The sequence below is a fragment of the Pelobates fuscus genome, chromosome 5 (assembly GCF_036172605.1).
Source record: "Pelobates fuscus isolate aPelFus1 chromosome 5, aPelFus1.pri, whole genome shotgun sequence".
Taxonomy (NCBI): domain Eukaryota; kingdom Metazoa; phylum Chordata; class Amphibia; order Anura; family Pelobatidae; genus Pelobates; species Pelobates fuscus.
The window spans coordinates 10,465,625-10,487,858 of NC_086321.1; the positions used below are offsets into that span (position 1 = coordinate 10,465,625).

Sequence of the window (22,234 nt, forward strand, 5' to 3'; positions counted from 1 at the left end):
ATAGAATCTGTATCTGCTCCTCACACTATTATACACTGTGACACACTGTTACATAGCGTCTTTATATATAGAATCTGTATCTGCTCCTCGCACTATTATACACTGTGACACACACTGTTACATAGCGTCTTTATATATAGAATCTATATCTGCTCCTCACACTATTATACACTGTGACGCACACTGTTACATAGCGTCTTTATATATAGAATCTATATCTGCTCCTCACACTATTATACACTGTGACACACACTGTTACATATCGTCTTTATATATAGAATCTATATCTGCTCCTCACACTATTATACACTGTGACACACACTGTTACATAGCGTCTTTATATATAGAATCTATATCTGCTCCTCGCACTATTATACACTGTGACACACACTGTTACATAGCGTCTTTATATATAGAATCTATATCTGCTCCTCACACTATTATACACTGTGACACACACTGTCACATAGCGTCTTTATATATAGAATCTATATCTGCTCCTCACACTATTATACACTGTGACACACACTGTTACATAGCGTCTTTATATATAGAATCTATATCTGCTCCTCACACTATTATACACTGTGACACACACTGTTACATAGCGTCTTTATATATAGAATCTATATCTGCTCCTCACACTATTATACACTGTTACACACACTGTTACATAGCGTCTTTATATATAGAATCTGTATCTGCTCCTCACACTATTATACACTGTGACACACAATGTTACATAGCGTCTTTATATATAGAATCTGTATCTGCTCCTCACACTATTATACACTGTGACACACACTGTTACATAGCGTCTTTATATATAGAATCTATATCTGCTCCTCACACTATTATACACTGTGACACACACTGTTACATAGCGTCTTTATATATAGAATCTATATCTGCTCCTCGCACTATTATACACTGTGACACACACTGTTACATAGCGTCTTTATATATATAATCTGTATCTGCTCCTCACACTATTATACACTGTGGCACACACTGTTACATAGCGTCTTTATATATAGAATCTATATCTGCTCCTCACACTATTATACACTGTGACACACACTGTTACATAGCGTCTTTATATATATAATCTATATCTGCTCCTCGCACTATTATACACTGTGACACACACTGTTACATAGCGTCTTTATATATAGAATCTGTATCTGCTCCTCGCACTATTATACACTGTGACACACACTGTTACATAGCGTCTTTATATATAGTATCTATATCTGCTCCTCGCACTATTATACACTGTGACACACACTGTTACATAGCGTCTTTATATATAGTATCTATATCTGCTCCTCACACTATCATACACTGTGACGCACACTGTTACATAGCGTCTTTATATATAGAATCTATATCTGCTCCTCACACTATTATACACTGTGACACACACTGTTACATAGCGTCTTTATATATAGAATCTATATCTGCTCCTCGCACTATTATACACTGTGACACACGCTGTTACATAGCGTCTTTATATATAGAATCTGTATCTGCTCCTCGCACTATTATACACTGTGACACACGCTGTTAAATAGCGTCTTTATATATAGAATCTGTATCTGCTCCTCGCACTATTATACACTGTGACACACACTGTTACATAGCGTCTTTATATATAGAATCTATATCTGCTCCTCACACTATTATACACTGTGACACACTGTTACATAGCGTCTTAATATATAGAATCTATATCTGCTCCTCACACTATTATACACTGTGACACACAGTGTTACATAGCGTCTTTATATATAGAATCTATATCTGCTCCTCACACTATTATACACTGTGACACACACTGTTACATAGCGTCTTTATATATAGAATCTGTATCTGCTCCTCACACTATTATACACTGTGACACACACTGTTACACAGGGTCTTTATATATAGAATCTATATCTGCTCCGCACACTATTATACACTGTGACACACACTGTTACATAGCGTCTTTATAAATAGAATCTATATCTGCTCCTCACACTATTATACACTGTGACACACTGTTACATAGCGTCTTTATATATAGAATCTATATCTGCTCCTCGCACTATTATACACTGTGACACACACTGTTACATAGCGTCTTTATATATAGAATCTATATCTGCTCCTCACACTATTATACACTGTGACACCCACTGTTACATAGCGGCTTTATATATAGAATCTATATCTGCTCCTCACACTATTATACACTGTGACACACACTGTTACATAGCGTCTTTATATATAGAATCTGTATCTGCTCCTCACACTATTATACACTGTGACACACACTGTTACATAGCGTCTTTATATATAGAATCTGTATCTGCTCCTCACACTATTATACACTGTGACACACTGTTACATAGCGTCTTTATATATAGAATCTATATCTGCTCCTCACACTATTATACACTGTGACACCCACTGTTACATAGCGTCTTTATATATAGAATCTATATCTGCTCCTCACACTATTATACACTGTGACACACACTGTTACATAGCGTCTTTATATATAGAATCTATATCTGCTCCTCGCACTATTATACACTGTGACACACACTGTTACATAGCGTCTTTATATATAGAATCTGTATCTGCTCCTCACACTATTATACACTGTGACACACTGTTACATAGCGTCTTTATATATAGAATCTGTATCTGCTCCTCGCACTATTATACACTGTGACACACACTGTTACATAGCGTCTTTATATATAGAATCTATATCTGCTCCTCACACTATCATACACTGTGACGCACACTGTTACATAGCGTCTTTATATATAGAATCTATATCTGCTCCTCACACTATTATACACTGTGACACACACTGTTACATAGCGTCTTTATATATAGAATCTATATCTGCTCCTCACACTATTATACACTGTGACACACACTGTTACATAGCGTCTTTATATATAGTATCTATATCTGCTCCTCACACTATTATACACTGTGACACACACTGTTACATAGCGTCTTTATATATAGTATCTATATCTGCTCCTCACACTATCATACACTGTGACGCACACTGTTACATAGCGTCTTTATATATAGAATCTATATCTGCTCCTCGCACTATTATACACTGTGACACACACTGTTACATAGCGTCTTTATATATAGAATCTATATCTGCTCCTCACACTATTATACACTGTGACACACACTGTTACATAGCGTCTTTATATATAGAATCTGTATCTGCTCCTCGCACTATTATACACTGTGACACACACTGTTACATAGCGTCTTTATATATAGAATCTATATCTGCTCCTCACACTATTATACACTGTGACACACACTGTTACATAGCGTCTTTATATATAGAATCTATATCTGCTCCACGCACTATTATACACTGTGACACACACTGTTACATAGCGTCTTTATATATAGAATCTATATCTGCTCCTCACACTATTATACACTGTGACACACACTGTTACATAGCGTCTTTATATATAGAATCTATATCTGCTCCTCACACTATTATACACTGTGACACACACTGTTACATAGCGTCTTTATATATAGAATCTATATCTGCTCCTCACACTATTATACACTGTGACACACAATGTTACATAGCGTCTTTATATATAGAATCTGTATCTGCTCCTCACACTATTATACACTGTGACACACACTGTTACATAGCGTCTTTATATATAGAATCTATATCTGCTCCTCGCACTATTATACACTGTGACACACACTGTTACATAGCGTCTTTAAATATAGAATCTATATCTGCTCCTCACACTATTATACACTGTGACACACACTGTTACATAGCGTCTTTATATATAGAATCTGTATCTGCTCCTCACACTATTATACACTGTGACACACACTGTTACATAGCGTCTTTATATATAGAATCTGTATCTGCTCCTCGCACTATTATACACTGTGACACACTGTTACATAGCGTCTTTATATATAGAATCTGTATCTGCTCCTCGCACTATTATACACTGTGACACACACTGTTACATAGCGTCTTTATATATAGAATCTATATCTGCTCCTCGCACTATTATACACTGTGACACACACTGTTACATAGCGTCTTTATATATAGAATCTGTATCTGCTCCTCACACTATTATACACTGTGACACACTGTTACATAGCGTCTTTATATATAGAATCTGTATCTGCTCCTCGCACTATTATACACTGTGACACACACTGTTACATAGCGTCTTTATATATAGAATCTATATCTGCTCCTCACACTATTATACACTGTGACACACACACTGTTACATAGCGTCTTTATATATAGAATCTATATCTGCTCCTCACACTATTATACACTGTGACACACACTGTCACATAGCGTCTTTATATATAGAATCTATATCTGCTCCTCCCACTATTATACACTGTGACACACACTGTTACATAGCGTCTTTATATATAGAATCTATATCTGCTCCTCACACTATTATACACTGTGACACACACTGTTACATAGCGTCTTTATATATAGAATCTGTATCTGCTCCTCGCACTATTATACACTGTGACACACACTGTTACATAGCGTCTTTATATATAGAATCTGTATCTGCTCCTCACACTATTATACACTGTGACACACACTGTTACATAGCGTCTTTATATATAGAATCTATATCTGCTCCTCGCACTATTATACACTGTGACACACGCTGTTACATAGCGTCTTTATATATAGAATCTGTATCTGCTCCTCGCACTATTATACACTGTGACACACGCTGTTACATAGCGTCTTTATATATAGAATCTGTATCTGCTCCTCACACTATCATACACTGTGACGCACACTGTTACATAGCGTCTTTATATATAGAATCTATATCTGCTCCTCACACTATTATACACTGTGACACACACTGTTACATAGCGTCTTTATATATAGAATCTATATCTGCTCCTCACACTATTATACACTGTGACACACGCTGTTACATAGCGTCTTTATATATAGAATCTGTATCTGCTCCTCGCACTATTATACACTGTGACACACGCTGTTACATAGCGTCTTTATATATAGAATCTGTATCTGCTCCTCGCACTATTATACACTGTGACACACACTGTTACATAGCGTCTTTATATATAGAATCTATATCTGCTCCTCACACTATTATACACTGTGACACACTGTTACATAGCGTCTTAATATATAGAATCTATATCTGCTCCTCACACTATTATACACTGTGACACACAGTGTTACATAGCGTCTTTATATATAGAATCTATATCTGCTCCTCACACTATTATACACTGTGACACACACTGTTACATAGCGTCTTTATATATAGAATCTGTATCTGCTCCTCACACTATTATACACTGTGACACACACTGTTACACAGGGTCTTTATATATAGAATCTATATCTGCTCCGCACACTATTATACACTGTGACACACACTGTTACATAGCGTCTTTATAAATAGAATCTATATCTGCTCCTCACACTATTATACACTGTGACACACTGTTACATAGCGTCTTTATATATAGAATCTATATCTGCTCCTCGCACTATTATACACTGTGACACACACTGTTACATAGCGTCTTTATATATAGAATCTATATCTGCTCCTCACACTATTATACACTGTGACACCCACTGTTACATAGCGGCTTTATATATAGAATCTATATCTGCTCCTCACACTATTATACACTGTGACACACACTGTTACATAGCGTCTTTATATATAGAATCTGTATCTGCTCCTCACACTATTATACACTGTGACACACACTGTTACATAGCGTCTTTATATATAGAATCTGTATCTGCTCCTCACACTATTATACACTGTGACACACTGTTACATAGCGTCTTTATATATAGAATCTATATCTGCTCCTCACACTATTATACACTGTGACACCCACTGTTACATAGCGTCTTTATATATAGAATCTATATCTGCTCCTCACACTATTATACACTGTGACACACACTGTTACATAGCGTCTTTATATATAGAATCTATATCTGCTCCTCGCACTATTATACACTGTGACACACACTGTTACATAGCGTCTTTATATATAGAATCTGTATCTGCTCCTCACACTATTATACACTGTGACACACTGTTACATAGCGTCTTTATATATAGAATCTGTATCTGCTCCTCGCACTATTATACACTGTGACACACACTGTTACATAGCGTCTTTATATATAGAATCTATATCTGCTCCTCACACTATCATACACTGTGACGCACACTGTTACATAGCGTCTTTATATATAGAATCTATATCTGCTCCTCACACTATTATACACTGTGACACACACTGTTACATAGCGTCTTTATATATAGAATCTATATCTGCTCCTCACACTATTATACACTGTGACACACACTGTTACATAGCGTCTTTATATATAGTATCTATATCTGCTCCTCACACTATTATACACTGTGACACACACTGTTACATAGCGTCTTTATATATAGTATCTATATCTGCTCCTCACACTATCATACACTGTGACGCACACTGTTACATAGCGTCTTTATATATAGAATCTATATCTGCTCCTCGCACTATTATACACTGTGACACACACTGTTACATAGCGTCTTTATATATAGAATCTATATCTGCTCCTCACACTATTATACACTGTGACACACACTGTTACATAGCGTCTTTATATATAGAATCTGTATCTGCTCCTCGCACTATTATACACTGTGACACACACTGTTACATAGCGTCTTTATATATAGAATCTATATCTGCTCCTCACACTATTATACACTGTGACACACACTGTTACATAGCGTCTTTATATATAGAATCTATATCTGCTCCACGCACTATTATACACTGTGACACACACTGTTACATAGCGTCTTTATATATAGAATCTATATCTGCTCCTCACACTATTATACACTGTGACACACACTGTTACATAGCGTCTTTATATATAGAATCTATATCTGCTCCTCACACTATTATACACTGTGACACACACTGTTACATAGCGTCTTTATATATAGAATCTATATCTGCTCCTCACACTATTATACACTGTGACACACAATGTTACATAGCGTCTTTATATATAGAATCTGTATCTGCTCCTTACACTATTATACACTGTGACACACACTGTTACATAGCGTCTTTATATATAGAATCTATATCTGCTCCTCGCACTATTATACACTGTGACACACACTGTTACATAGCGTCTTTAAATATAGAATCTATATCTGCTCCTCACACTATTATACACTGTGACACACACTGTTACATAGCGTCTTTATATATAGAATCTGTATCTGCTCCTCACACTATTATACACTGTGACACACACTGTTACATAGCGTCTTTATATATAGAATCTGTATCTGCTCCTCGCACTATTATACACTGTGACACACTGTTACATAGCGTCTTTATATATAGAATCTGTATCTGCTCCTCGCACTATTATACACTGTGACACACACTGTTACATAGCGTCTTTATATATAGAATCTATATCTGCTCCTCGCACTATTATACACTGTGACACACACTGTTACATAGCGTCTTTATATATAGAATCTGTATCTGCTCCTCACACTATTATACACTGTGACACACTGTTACATAGCGTCTTTATATATAGAATCTGTATCTGCTCCTCGCACTATTATACACTGTGACACACACTGTTACATAGCGTCTTTATATATAGAATCTATATCTGCTCCTCACACTATTATACACTGTGACACACACACTGTTACATAGCGTCTTTATATATAGAATCTATATCTGCTCCTCACACTATTATACACTGTGACACACACTGTCACATAGCGTCTTTATATATAGAATCTATATCTGCTCCTCCCACTATTATACACTGTGACACACACTGTTACATAGCGTCTTTATATATAGAATCTATATCTGCTCCTCACACTATTATACACTGTGACACACACTGTTACATAGCGTCTTTATATATAGAATCTGTATCTGCTCCTCGCACTATTATACACTGTGACACACACTGTTACATAGCGTCTTTATATATAGAATCTGTATCTGCTCCTCACACCATTATACACTGTGACACACACTGTTACATAGCGTCTTTATATATAGAATCTATATCTGCTCCTCGCACTATTATACACTGTGACACACACTGTTACATAGCGTCTTTATATATAGAATCTGTATCTGCTCCTCACACTATTATACACTGTGACACACACTGTTACATAGCGTCTTTATATATCGAATCTATATCTGCTCCTCGCACTATTATACACTGTGACACCCACTGTTACATAGCGTCTTTATATATAGAATCTATATCTGCTCCTCACACTATTATACGCTGTGACACACACTGTTACATAGCGTCTTTATATATAGAATCTATATCTGCTCCTCCCACTGTTATACACTGTGACACACACTGTTACATAGCGTCTTTATATATAGTATCTATATCTGCTCCTCACACTATCATACACTGTGACACACACTGTTACATAGCGTCTTTATATATAGAATCTATATCTGCTCCTCACACTATTATACACTGTGACACACACTGTTACATAGCGTCTTTATATATAGTATCTATATCTGCTCCTCACACTATCATACACTGTGACGCACACTGTTACATAGCGTCTTTATATATAGAATCTGTATCTGCTCCTCGCACTATTATACACTGTGACACACACTGTTACATAGCGTCTTTATATATAGAATCTGTATCTGCTCCTCACACTATTATACACTGTGACACACTGTTACATAGCGTCTTTATATATAGAATCTATATCTGCTCCTCACACTATTATACACTGTGACACACACTGTTACATAGCGTCTTTATATATAGAATCTGTATCTGCTCCTCGCACTATTATACACTGTGACACACACTGTTACATAGCGTCTTTATATATAGAATCTATATCTGCTCCTCACACTATTATACACTGTGACACACACTGTTACATAGCGTCTTTATATATAGAATCTATATCTGCTCCACGCACTATTATACACTGTGACACACACTGTTACATAGCGTCTTTATATATAGAATCTATATCTGCTCCTCACACTATTATACACTGTGACACACACTGTTACATAGCGTCTTTATATATAGAATCTATATCTGCTCCTCACACTATTATACACTGTGACACACACTGTTACATAGCGTCTTTATATATAGAATCTATATCTGCTCCTCACACTATTATACACTGTGACACACAATGTTACATAGCGTCTTTATATATAGAATCTGTATCTGCTCCTCACACTATTATACACTGTGACACACACTGTTACATAGCGTCTTTATATATAGAATCTATATCTGCTCCTCGCACTATTATACACTGTGACACACACTGTTACATAGCGTCTTTAAATATAGAATCTATATCTGCTCCTCACACTATTATACACTGTGACACACACTGTTACATAGCGTCTTTATATATAGAATCTGTATCTGCTCCTCACACTATTATACACTGTGACACACACTGTTACATAGCGTCTTTATATATAGAATCTGTATCTGCTCCTCGCACTATTATACACTGTGACACACTGTTACATAGCGTCTTTATATATAGAATCTGTATCTGCTCCTCGCACTATTATACACTGTGACACACACTGTTACATAGCGTCTTTATATATAGAATCTATATCTGCTCCTCGCACTATTATACACTGTGACACACACTGTTACATAGCGTCTTTATATATAGAATCTGTATCTGCTCCTCACACTATTATACACTGTGACACACTGTTACATAGCGTCTTTATATATAGAATCTGTATCTGCTCCTCGCACTATTATACACTGTGACACACACTGTTACATAGCGTCTTTATATATAGAATCTATATCTGCTCCTCACACTATTATACACTGTGACACACACACTGTTACATAGCGTCTTTATATATAGAATCTATATCTGCTCCTCACACTATTATACACTGTGACACACACTGTCACATAGCGTCTTTATATATAGAATCTATATCTGCTCCTCCCACTATTATACACTGTGACACACACTGTTACATAGCGTCTTTATATATAGAATCTATATCTGCTCCTCACACTATTATACACTGTGACACACACTGTTACATAGCGTCTTTATATATAGAATCTGTATCTGCTCCTCGCACTATTATACACTGTGACACACACTGTTACATAGCGTCTTTATATATAGAATCTGTATCTGCTCCTCACACCATTATACACTGTGACACACACTGTTACATAGCGTCTTTATATATAGAATCTATATCTGCTCCTCGCACTATTATACACTGTGACACACACTGATACATAGCGTCTTTATATATAGAATCTGTATCTGCTCCTCACACTATTATACACTGTGACACACACTGTTACATAGCGTCTTTATATATCGAATCTATATCTGCTCCTCGCACTATTATACACTGTGACACCCACTGTTACATAGCGTCTTTATATATAGAATCTATATCTGCTCCTCACACTATTATACGCTGTGACACACACTGTTACATAGCGTCTTTATATATAGAATCTATATCTGCTCCTCCCACTGTTATACACTGTGACACACACTGTTACATAGCGTCTTTATATATAGTATCTATATCTGCTCCTCACACTATCATACACTGTGACACACACTGTTACATAGCGTCTTTATATATAGAATCTATATCTGCTCCTCACACTATTATACACTGTGACACACACTGTTACATAGCGTCTTTATATATAGTATCTATATCTGCTCCTCACACTATCATACACTGTGACGCACACTGTTACATAGCGTCTTTATATATAGAATCTGTATCTGCTCCTCGCACTATTATACACTGTGACACACACTGTTACATAGCGTCTTTATATATAGAATCTATATCTGCTCCTCGCACTATTATACACTGTGACACACACTGTTACATAGCGTCTTTATATATAGTATCTATATCTGCTCCTCACACTATTATACACTGTGACACACAGTGTTACATAGCGTCTTTATATATAGAATCTATATCTGCTCCTCACACTATTATACACTGTGACACACACTGTTACATAGCGTCTTTATATATAGAATCTGTATCTGCTCCTCGCACTATTATACACTGTGACACACACTGTTACATAGCGTCTTTATATATAGTATCTATATCTGCTCCTCACACTATTATACACTGTGACACACAGTGTTACATAGCGTCTTTATATATAGAATCTATATCTGCTCCTCACACTATTATACACTGTGACACACACTGTTACATAGCGTCTTTATATATAGAATCTATATCTGCTCCTCACACTATTATACACTGTGACACACACTGTTACATAGCGTCTTTATATATAGAATCTGTATCTGCTCCTCGCACTATTATACACTGTGACACACACTGTTACATAGCGTCTTTATATATAGAATCTATATCTGCTCCTCGCACTATTATACACTGTGACACACACTGTTACATAGCGTCTTTATATATAGAATCTATATCTGCTCCTCACACTATTATACACTGTGACACACACTGTTACATAGCGTCTTTATATATAGAATCTATATCTGCTCCTCCCACTATTATACACTGTGACACACACTGTTACATAGCGTCTTTATATATAGAATCTATATCTGCTCCTCACACTATTATACACTGTGACACACACTGTTACATAGCGTCTTTATATATAGTATCTATATCTGCTCCTCTCACTATTATACACTGTGACACACACTGTTACATAGCGTCTTTATATATAGAATCTATATCTGCTCCTCGCACTATTATACACTGTGACACACACTGTTACATAGCGTCTTTATATATAGAATCTATATCTGCTCCTCACACTATTATACACTGTGACACACACTGTTACATAGCGTCTTGATATATAGAATCTATATCTGCTCCTCACACTATTATACACTGTGACACACACTGTTACATAGCTTCTTTATATATAGAATCTATATCTGCTCCTCACACTATTATACACTGTGACACACACTGTTACATAGCGTCTTTATATATAGAATCTATATCTGCTCCTCGCACTATTATACACTGTGACACACACTGTTACATAGCGTCTTTATATATAGAATCTGTATCTGCTCCTCACACTATTATACACTGTGACACACACTGTTACATAGCGTCTTTATATATAGAATCTATATCTGCTCCTCGCACTATTATACACTGTGACACACACTGTTACATAGCGTCTTTATATATAGAATCTATATCTGCTCCTCACACTATTATACACTGTGACGCACACACTGTTACATAGCGTCTTTATATATAGAATCTATATCTGCTCCTCTCACTATTATACACTGTGACACACACTGTTACATAGCGTCTTTATATATAGAATCTGTATCTGCTCCTCACACTATTATACACTGTGACACACACACTGTTACATAGCGTCTTTATATATAGAATCTATATCTGCTCCTCTCACTATTATACACTGTGACACACACTGTTACATAGCGTCTTTATATATATAATCTGTATCTGCTCCTCACACTATTATACACTGTGACACACTGTTACATAGCGTCTTTATATATAGAATCTATATCTGCTCCTCACACTATTATACACTGTGACACACACTGTTACATAGCGTCTTTATATATAGAATCTATATCTGCTCCTCGCACTATTATACACTGTGACGCACACTGTTACATAGCGTCTTTATATATAGAATCTGTATCTGCTCCTCGCACTATTATACACTGTGACACACACTGTTACATAGCGTCTTTATATATAGAATCTATATCTGCTCCTCACAGTATTATACACTGTGACACACACTGTTACATAGCGTCTTTATATATAGTATCTATATCTGCTCCCCGCACTATTATACACTGTGACACACACTGTTACATAGCGTCTTTATATATAGAATCTGTATCTGCTCCTCGCACTATTATACACTGTGACACACACTGTTACATAGCGTCTTTATATATAGAATCTATATCTGCTCCTCACACTATTATACACTGTGACACACACTGTTACATAGCGTCTTTATATATAGAATCTATATCTGCTCCTCACACTATTATACACTGTGACACACACTGTTACATAGCGTCTTTATATATAGAATCTGTATCTGCTCCTCACACTATTATACACTGTGACACACACTGTTACATAGCGTCTTTATATATAGAATCTATATCTGCTCCTCACACTAGTTCCTATTATACACTGTGACACCCACCTTCACACAGGGTCTTTATATATAGAATCTATATGTGCTCCTCGCACTATTATACACCATGACACCCACCGTCACACAGGGTCTTTATATATAGAATCTATATCTGCTCCTCGCACTATTATACACTGTGACACCCACCGTCACACAGGGTCTCTATATATATAATCAGTATCTGCTCCTCACACTATTATACACTGTGACACACAATGTCACACAGGGTCTTTATATATAGAATCTATATCTGCTCCTATATCTGTGTGCCAGTAGTGTTGTCTGTGTTGCCTTGTAGTGTTGTCTGTGTTGCCTTGTAGTGTTGTCTGTGTTGCCTTGTAGTGTTGTCTGTGTTGCCTGGTAGTGTTGTCTGTGTTGCCTGGTAGTGTTGGCTTTATTGTCTGATAGTGTTGACTGACTGTGTGCCAGTAGTGTTGTCTGTGTTGCCTTGTAGTGTTAGCTGTATTGCCTGGTAGTGTTGGCTGTATTGCCTGGTAGTGTTAGCTGTATTGCCTGGTAGTGTTGGCTGTATTGCCTGGTAGTGTTAGCTGTATTGCCTGGTAGTGTTAGCTGTATTGCCTGGTAGTGTTAGCTGTATTGCCTGGTAGTGTTGGCTGTATTGCCTGGTAGTGTTGGCTGTATTGCCTGGTAGTGTTAGCTGTATTGCCTGGTAGTGTTGGCTGTATTGCCTGGTAGTGTTGGCTGTATTGCCTGGTAGTGTTAGCTGTATTGCCTGGTAGTGTTAGCTGTATTGCCTGGTAGTGTTGGCTGTATTGCCTGGTAGTGTTAGCTGTATTGCCTGGTAGTGTTGGCTGTATTGCCTGGTAGTGTTAGCTGTATTGCCTGGTAGTGTTAGCTGTATTGCCTGGTAGTGTTAGCTGTATTGCCTGGTAGTGTTGGCTGTATTGTGTGATAGTGTTGGCTGTATTGTCTGGTAGTGTTGACTGACTGTGTGTCAGTAGTGTTGTCTGTGTTGCCTTGTAGTGTTGGCTGTATTGTCTGGTAGTGTTGGCTGTATTGCCTGGTAGTGTTGGCTGTATTGCCTGGTAGTGTTAGCTGTATTGCCTGGTAGTGTTGGCTGTGTTGCCTGGTAGTGTTGTCTGTGTTGCCTGGTAGTGTTGGCTTTATTGTCTGATAGTGTTGACTGACTGTGTGCCAGTAGTGTTGTCTGTGTTGCCTTGTAGTGTTAGCTGTATTGCCTGGTAGTGTTGGCTGTATTGCCTGGTAGTGTTAGCTGTATTGCCTGGTAGTGTTGGCTGTATTGCCTGGTAGTGTTAGCTGTATTGCCTGGTAGTGTTGGCTGTATTGCCTGGTAGTGTTGGCTGTATTGCCTGGTAGTGTTAGCTGTATTGCCTGGTAGTGTTGGCTGTATTGCCTGGTAGTGTTAGCTGTATTGCCTGGTAGTGTTAGCTGTATTGCCTGGTAGTGTTGGCTGTATTGCCTGGTAGTGTTAGCTGTATTGCCTGGTAGTGTTGGCTGTATTGCCTGGTAGTGTTAGCTGTATTGCCTGGTAGTGTTAGCTGTATTGCCTGGTAGTGTTAGCTGTATTGCCTGGTAGTGTTGGCTGTATTGTGTGATAGTGTTGGCTGTATTGTCTGGTAGTGTTGACTGACTGTGTGTCAGTAGTGTTGTCTGTGTTGCCTTGTAGTGTTGGCTGTATTGTCTGGTAGTGTTGGCTGTATTGTCTGGTAGTGTTGTCTGTGTTGCCTGGTAGTGTTGGCTTTATTGTCTGATAGTGTTGACTGACTGTGTGCCAGTAGTGTTGTCTGTGTTGCCTTGTAGTGTTAGCTGTATTGCCTGGTAGTGTTGGCTGTATTGCCTGGTAGTGTTAGCTGTATTGCCTGGTAGTGTTGGCTGTATTGCCTGGTAGTGTTAGCTGTATTGCCTGGTAGTGTTGGCTGTATTGCCTGGTAGTGTTGGCTGTATTGCCTGGTAGTGTTAGCTGTATTGCCTGGTAGTGTTGGCTGTATTGCCTGGTAGTGTTAGCTGTATTGCCTGGTAGTGTTGGCTGTATTGCCTGGTAGTGTTGGCTGTATTGCCTGGTAGTGTTAGCTGTATTGCCTGGTAGTGTTGGCTGTATTGCCTGGTAGTGTTGGCTGTATTGCCTGGTAGTGTTGGCTGTATTGCCTGGTAGTGTTAGCTGTATTGCCTGGTAGTGTTAGCTGTATTGCCTGGTAGTGTTAGCTGTATTGCCTGGTAGTGTTAGCTGTATTGCCTGGTAGTGTTAGCTGTATTGCCTGGTAGTGTTGGCTGTATTGTGTGATAGTGTTGGCTGTATTGTCTGGTAGTGTTGACTGACTGTGTGTCAGTAGTGTTGTCTGTGTTGCCTTGTAGTGTTGGCTGTATTGTCTGGTAGTGTTGGCTGTATTGCCTGGTAGTGTTAGCTGTATTGCCTGGTAGTGTTAGCTGTATTGCCTGGTAGTGTTGGCTGTATTGTGTGATAGTGTTGGCTGTATTGTCTGGTAGTGTTGACTGACTGTGTGTCAGTAGTGTTGTCTGTGTTGCCTTGTAGTGTTGGCTGTATTGTCTGGTAGTGTTGGCTGTATTGTCAGCAGGGCCGGACTGGGAACTAAAATCAGCCCTGGAAAAAAATTCTATACCAGCCCAATAATGCGTCGCGCCAGCATAGTGTACTGATATAGAGGGTGAAAAAATAATAAAGAAATTGAAAACTCTTACTCCAACGAAGGAACGCATATAGGGCTTCAAAATAAACAAAAGAGCGCCTTTATTTTAAGTAGACGTACATTTGCATGTAATCAATGTTTCAGTACAACTACTTTGGCCTATTAAGGACATTTTAGTAATGGGACTGAAATGCTGAATGTCTGCAGTTGCACAACTAAAAAAATGAAGGGATCTGGTTAATTTTGAAGTTCTATGGGTGCGCTCTTCACTTTGAATATGTTATTGTGCATGAGTATGCAACTAGCAACAAGACTGGGCCAATACGTGCTCATTACACACATACACAGATACACACATACACACATATATGACATTTATGTGTGTATTATGTATATATAAATGTATACTACTATATGTGTAAATATTAGAGGCATAATTATATGTTACTAATACACACATCAATATACATGCATATATATAAATGTGTGTATTACTGTCAGGATCACATCAATTTACATCTATTACCTTTATCTCGTTTAGTGTATCTTGTCTCCAATTGTCTCCTTTTTTTTCTCTTACAGCGACCCTTGTGCATCTTTTACTTCATCCCAGTCCCTGTGTGTTTCTTTTTACCCTTCTCCAGCCTCTGTATTTCTCTTTCCCCCAGCCCCTTTTGTGTTGTTCTTAGCCCCAGCCACTTTGTCTCTTTCTCCCCTTCCAAATCTCATATGTGTGTCTCTTTCTAACTCCAGACTCTGTGTGCCTCTTTCTCTTCTCCCAGCCACTCTCTGTCTCTTTTTCCCCAGCCCAGTGTTGCCTCCCACAAATCTTGTTACTTTGTTCCCCTTCCCTACTGTATGTCTCTTTGTCCCCCCCAACAAACCTTCTGTGTGTCTCTCTTCCCCATCTCCTCCCTGTGTCTCTCTTCCCCATCTCCTCCCTGTCTGGTAGGGTTGAGACCCCTCTGTATCTTTGTACCCCCATCCCCTGTGTCTCTCTATTACCACATCTGTCTCTGTGTCCCCCTCCTCCTGTGTCTCTCTATTACCCCTCTCTTTGTCCCCCCAACCCCTATGTCTCTCTATTACCCCTCTGTCTCTTTGTCCCCTCATCCCCTGTCTCTCTATTACCCAATCTGTCTATGTGTCCCCCCTTGCCCTATGTCTCTCTATTACCCCTCTGTCTCTTTGTCGTCCCCCCAACCTGGTGTCTTTCTATTATCCCTCTCTGTGTCCCCCCCTTCCCCTGTGTTTCTATTACCCCTCTATTTGTCCCCCCTTCCCCTCTATTTGTCTCCCCCCCGCCCCTCTATTTGTCTCCCCCCTTCCCCTCTATTTGTCTCCCCCCCTTCCCCTCTATTTGCCCCCCTTCCCCTCTATTTGTCTCCCTCCTTCCCCTCTATTTGCCCCCCCTTCCCCTCTATCTGTCTCCCCCCTTCCTCTCTATTTGCCCTCCTTCCCCTCTATTTGCCCCCCCTTCCCCTCTATTTGCCCCCCCTTCCCCTCTATTTGTCTCCCCCCCTTCCCCTCTATCTGTCTCCCCCCCTTCCTCTCTATTTGCCCCCCCTTCCCCTCTATTTGTCTCCCCCCTTCCTCTCTATTTGCCCCCTTGCCCTCTATTTGCCCCCCCCCCCCCTCTATTTGTCTCCCTCCTGTCCCTTCTGACCTTGTTACAAGGGAGGGAGGGGACGGAGCTAACTACCATGCTCCCTTGCGGTTCCTGTAATTCCCAGCATGGACACATCATAGAGTAGTGATTACTCTATGATGTGTCCATGCTGGGAATTATGGGAACCGCGAGGGATCATGGTAGTTAGCTCCGCCTCCTCCCCCAGTCCTCCTGTGCTGACAACAGCATAGCTGTCAGCACAGAAGATGGGGCCGCCGGCCGCAAGGTGAGTAATCACCTCATAGTGTGCCGCCGGACCGGCCACCCGGCGGCACCGACATGCGGCCGGCTGCCGCAATATTATTAAGACATAGGGAGCAGGGCTCCCTCTCTCTCTCCAGCCCCCAGGTGCCGCGGCCCACCGGGAAATTTCCCGGTATCCCGGTGGGCCAGTCCTGCCCTTATTGTCAGGTAGTGTTGGCTGAATTGTCTGGTAGGGTTGAGACTCACTGTGTACCAGTAGTGTTGTCTGTGTTGCCTTGTAGTGTTGGCTGTATTGTCTGGTAGTGTTGGCTGTATTGTCTGGTAGTGTTGACTGACTGTGTGCCAGTAGTGTTGGCTGGCTGTACTGACTGGAAGTGTTGGTTGACAGACCTTTTTTCTTTTTTTGTTACAGACTTGTTGTTCCAAATAAAGGATATTCATCTCTAGATCAAAGTCCAGATGAAAAGCCACTGGTAGCCCTGGACACAGACAGGTAAATGAACATATATTGGTTTGTCAGACTATGGGAAATACAGTGTGGAAGTGGTGGGATTACAGTATGCAGACAGGAATGCAGGTTGGAGCCTGGTTGGGATTGGGGTATGGAGATTAGTGGGGCAAAATAATGCTGGAACATGTACAGAGTGGAAGGTTTAGGATATAGCATGGGTGACAGGTGGGGTACAGTATATAGAGCAAAACTTTGAGTACACCATATGGAATTAAGCTTGGGGTACAAAAACTTACGGTTCAGCATGGAGGACATAGAGAAGTACAGCATGGAGGACAGAGTGGGGTACAGCATATGTAGTAAGGTTTGTGGTACAGCAGATGAAGTAAGGCTTGGGATACAGTATGGAAAGCAGAGTGGGGTACAACATATCGTGCAAGGCTTGGGGTACAGCATGGAGGCCAGAGTGGGGTACAGCATATGGTACAGTATAAATGGAGAATGAGGATACAGTATATATGCAGACTGGGGGTACATAATGACATGGACATAACTGGAAAGTAACTAGCCTTTTCTCTTTCTTCTTTCAAAGTGATGATGACTTTGACATGTCTCGATACTCGTCTTCAGGATATTCTTCCGCTGAGGTGAGTTTGGGACAGACCCAGGAATGTGTAAAAAATCACCAAAATACAAAACAGTGGGTCTAGCACTAAGGAAATACTGATGAGATAGAGATAGGTAGCTCAACAACCCAATCCAGAGTCTCTTTACTGTTTAAAGAAAAGGTGGTAATAACGCCTTGGGATGACCTCAGATGTCTGTAATATGGAACTATAAGAATGGACTGTAGTAGGAATTGATAGTGTAGCATTTTACGGACAACAAAGGGTAGAAAAAGAGGTCCAATTACACCTTATATACATGTAAGCCAGCTCTACTTTATGCACTTGAGAGGGTCAATCCCCGTTTGAGGATGTGAGTTGGATCTCTTGGTCCAAACTCGATATTCTGCAGTATATAGAATAAATCAAACCGAAAACTAAACCAGCACCTATTAGTAGTATGTTAGGTGAATAGTGATTGGGTCAGTATGTAGATGGAAATGCACTCGCATGTTAAGGAGACTGCAAGTGGCTTCTTTTAATCAGTGTATAATTTCCACTCTAGGATATATGAATGGTTGGAGTCTTCTCCATAAGGGTATGAAACAGAGAATGAAAAGCATATAGTGCACACAGTGTGCTGAGTAAGTGCTGATAAATGGACATTTACTTACAAGACCCTGAGCAAAAAAATATTTTGCTCAATCCACAGGGCTGGTATGTTCCCCACCAAGGAAATGGTGTCCAGAAGGAAGTAATCAGCACAGCAAGGTCCAGGGAAATTAAAACGTATTCTGTCTTTATTAGGAATAATTTAAAGCCATATAAAACAATAAAATAAGGTCTACAATATACAGAACGCGTTTCACCCCTGATGGGGTCACTTAGAAAAAGCAAAAAGTCACTGAAAACACACCTTTTTAAGAAATCCTACCATCTTCCTGGGTGATACTTCATTACAATACCTTCCTCAGTTACCTTGCCATCAGAGCCCAGTTCACCCTCTCTCCTTCCACTTGTTCCACGTGCCACTTTTACTGGCTTATTTCTACACAGAAATTGTATCTATCAATTCCTCCTCCCCTCTGACATGCTGCTATTTCTCCTTACCCCTTCCTCGTAGATTGTCAACTTATTTGAGCAAGGCCTTCTTCACCTCTTGTTAATTTTTGCAAGTTATTCACTTGTTGACAGATACACTGCGAAATATGTTGGCGCTATATAAACAAGTAATAATAATCGTGTGATATTGCTTTATTTCTATGTAACTGTTTGAGTGATGAGTTTATGATTTATAATGGGAATTTTAGTTGGGGGGTTCAATGTGCTGAGCTGCACCCCAAACTGCACTTCTTTCTGGAATTCACACTAATATTAATGACTTTGTCTGAAGTCATATTTTCTCAGCTCAGAATTTCTAACATGGCGATAGTTTAGGTTTTAAGCTGGAAGTTGATAATATGAGCGGAACAATGTATTTCATAAAATACATGGCATCTGTACTGCTCATTTTAACAGAAGACCGATTGCAACTCAGTTTTTGGCGATCAGTCCTTTCCTTTAGGTAATTAAATAAATGTCATCTGGTCCCTGGAAACCTATGAGAGGATCATTGAATGGCAGCTCCTGGATTGCAGTCCTTTACATGATGAATGTATGAGAGGTATAACACCAAGTGCCCTTTTATTATATCTGAATACAGCTCCAGCTGCAGACTAATTGTTCTAAGAATCCAAATTCTATGAAATGTGAAACAGTGATGTAATATGCATCTAAATCCAGATCACCTGACCCATAAACCCAGACTAAATAGATCATCAAACACTGACCCATAAACCCAAACTAAATAGATCATCAAACACCGACCCATAAACCCCGACTAAATAGATCATCAAACACCGACCCATAAACCAAGACTAAATAGATCATCAAACACCGACCCATAAACCCAAACTAAATAGATCAAACACAGACCCATAAACCCAGACTAAATAGATCATCAAACACCGACCCATAAACCCAGACTAAATAGATCATCAAACACCGACCCATAAACCCAAACTAAATAGATCATCAAACACCGACCCATAAACCCCGACTAAATAGATCATCAAACACCGACCCATAAACCAAGACTAAATAGATCATCAAACACCGACCCATAAACCCAAACTAAATAGATCAAACACCGACCCATAAACCCAGACTAAATAGATCCTCACACACCGACCCATAAACACAGACTAAATAGATCATCAAACACGGACCCATAAACCCAGACTAAATAGATCATCAAACACCGACCCATAAAACCAGACTAAATAGATCATCAAACACCGACCCATAAACCCAGACTAAATAGATCCTCAAACACCGACCCATAAACCCAGACTAAATAGATCCTCAAACACTGACTCATAAACCCAAACTAAATAGATCATCAACACCGACCCATAAACCAAGACTAAATAGATCCTCAAACAGTGAGCCATAAACCCAAACTAAATAGATCATCAAACACTGACCCATAAACCCCGACTAAATAGATCATCAAACACCGACCCATAAACCCAGACTAAATTGATCACCAAACCCTGACCCATAAACTTCAGCCTAAATAGATCACCAAACCCTGACCCATAAACTTCAGCCTAAATAGATCACCAAACCCTGACCCATAAACTTCAGCCTAAATAGATCACCAAACCCTGACCCATAAACTTCAGCCTAAATAGATCACCAAACCCTGACCCATAAACTTCAGCCTAAATAGATCACCAAACCCTGACCCATAAACTTCAGCCTAAATAGATCACCAAACCCTGACCCATAAACTTCAGCCTAAATAGATCACCAAACCCTGACCCATAAACTTCAGCCTAAATAGATCATAAAAAAAAAAACTGACCCATAAGCTTCAGCCTAAATAGATCATCAAACCCCAACCCATGAACCCCATCCTAAATTGACTGCCAAGCCATGGTGCATCAACCCTAGCCACACCTCCCTACATGTGACTTGCACAGCCTTCCTAAACACTTCCTGTAAAGTGTTTAAACTTTCTTTAGTGGTAGTACCCTTCACCAAGAGGGGGAAGGGTGGTTAGAAATATCTGTGCTAGCTAGAACTGGATCTAAATAATTCCATGTATGAAGATGGAGTATGAGATATGGATGTAAGATGCATATATATCTATATTAAAAGTGATGCCCAGATGCCTCAAGAACACCCTGTTGTAGTTCAGTCGTAATTACAAAATAAATATATCCG

The 22,234-nt window shown here is 39.2% G+C and overlaps 1 protein-coding gene across 4 annotated transcripts in view; it reads left to right on the plus strand.

Annotated features, from left to right (window-relative positions):
- FAM219A (family with sequence similarity 219 member A) overlaps positions 1 to 22,234 on the plus strand; it is a 145,454-nt gene that overhangs the window by 110,891 nt on the left and 12,329 nt on the right. For all 4 annotated transcript variants that reach the window (XR_010090861.1, XM_063453561.1, XM_063453563.1 and 1 more), the window contains exons 4-5: positions 18,321 to 18,401; positions 18,952 to 19,006. Coding sequence is in view for 3 of the 4 variants with exons in the window: in XM_063453561.1 (XP_063309631.1) it covers positions 18,321 to 18,401; positions 18,952 to 19,006 (136 nt within the window). In the remaining variant the exon portion in view is untranslated. The remainder of the gene's footprint in view (positions 1 to 18,320; positions 18,402 to 18,951; positions 19,007 to 22,234) is intronic.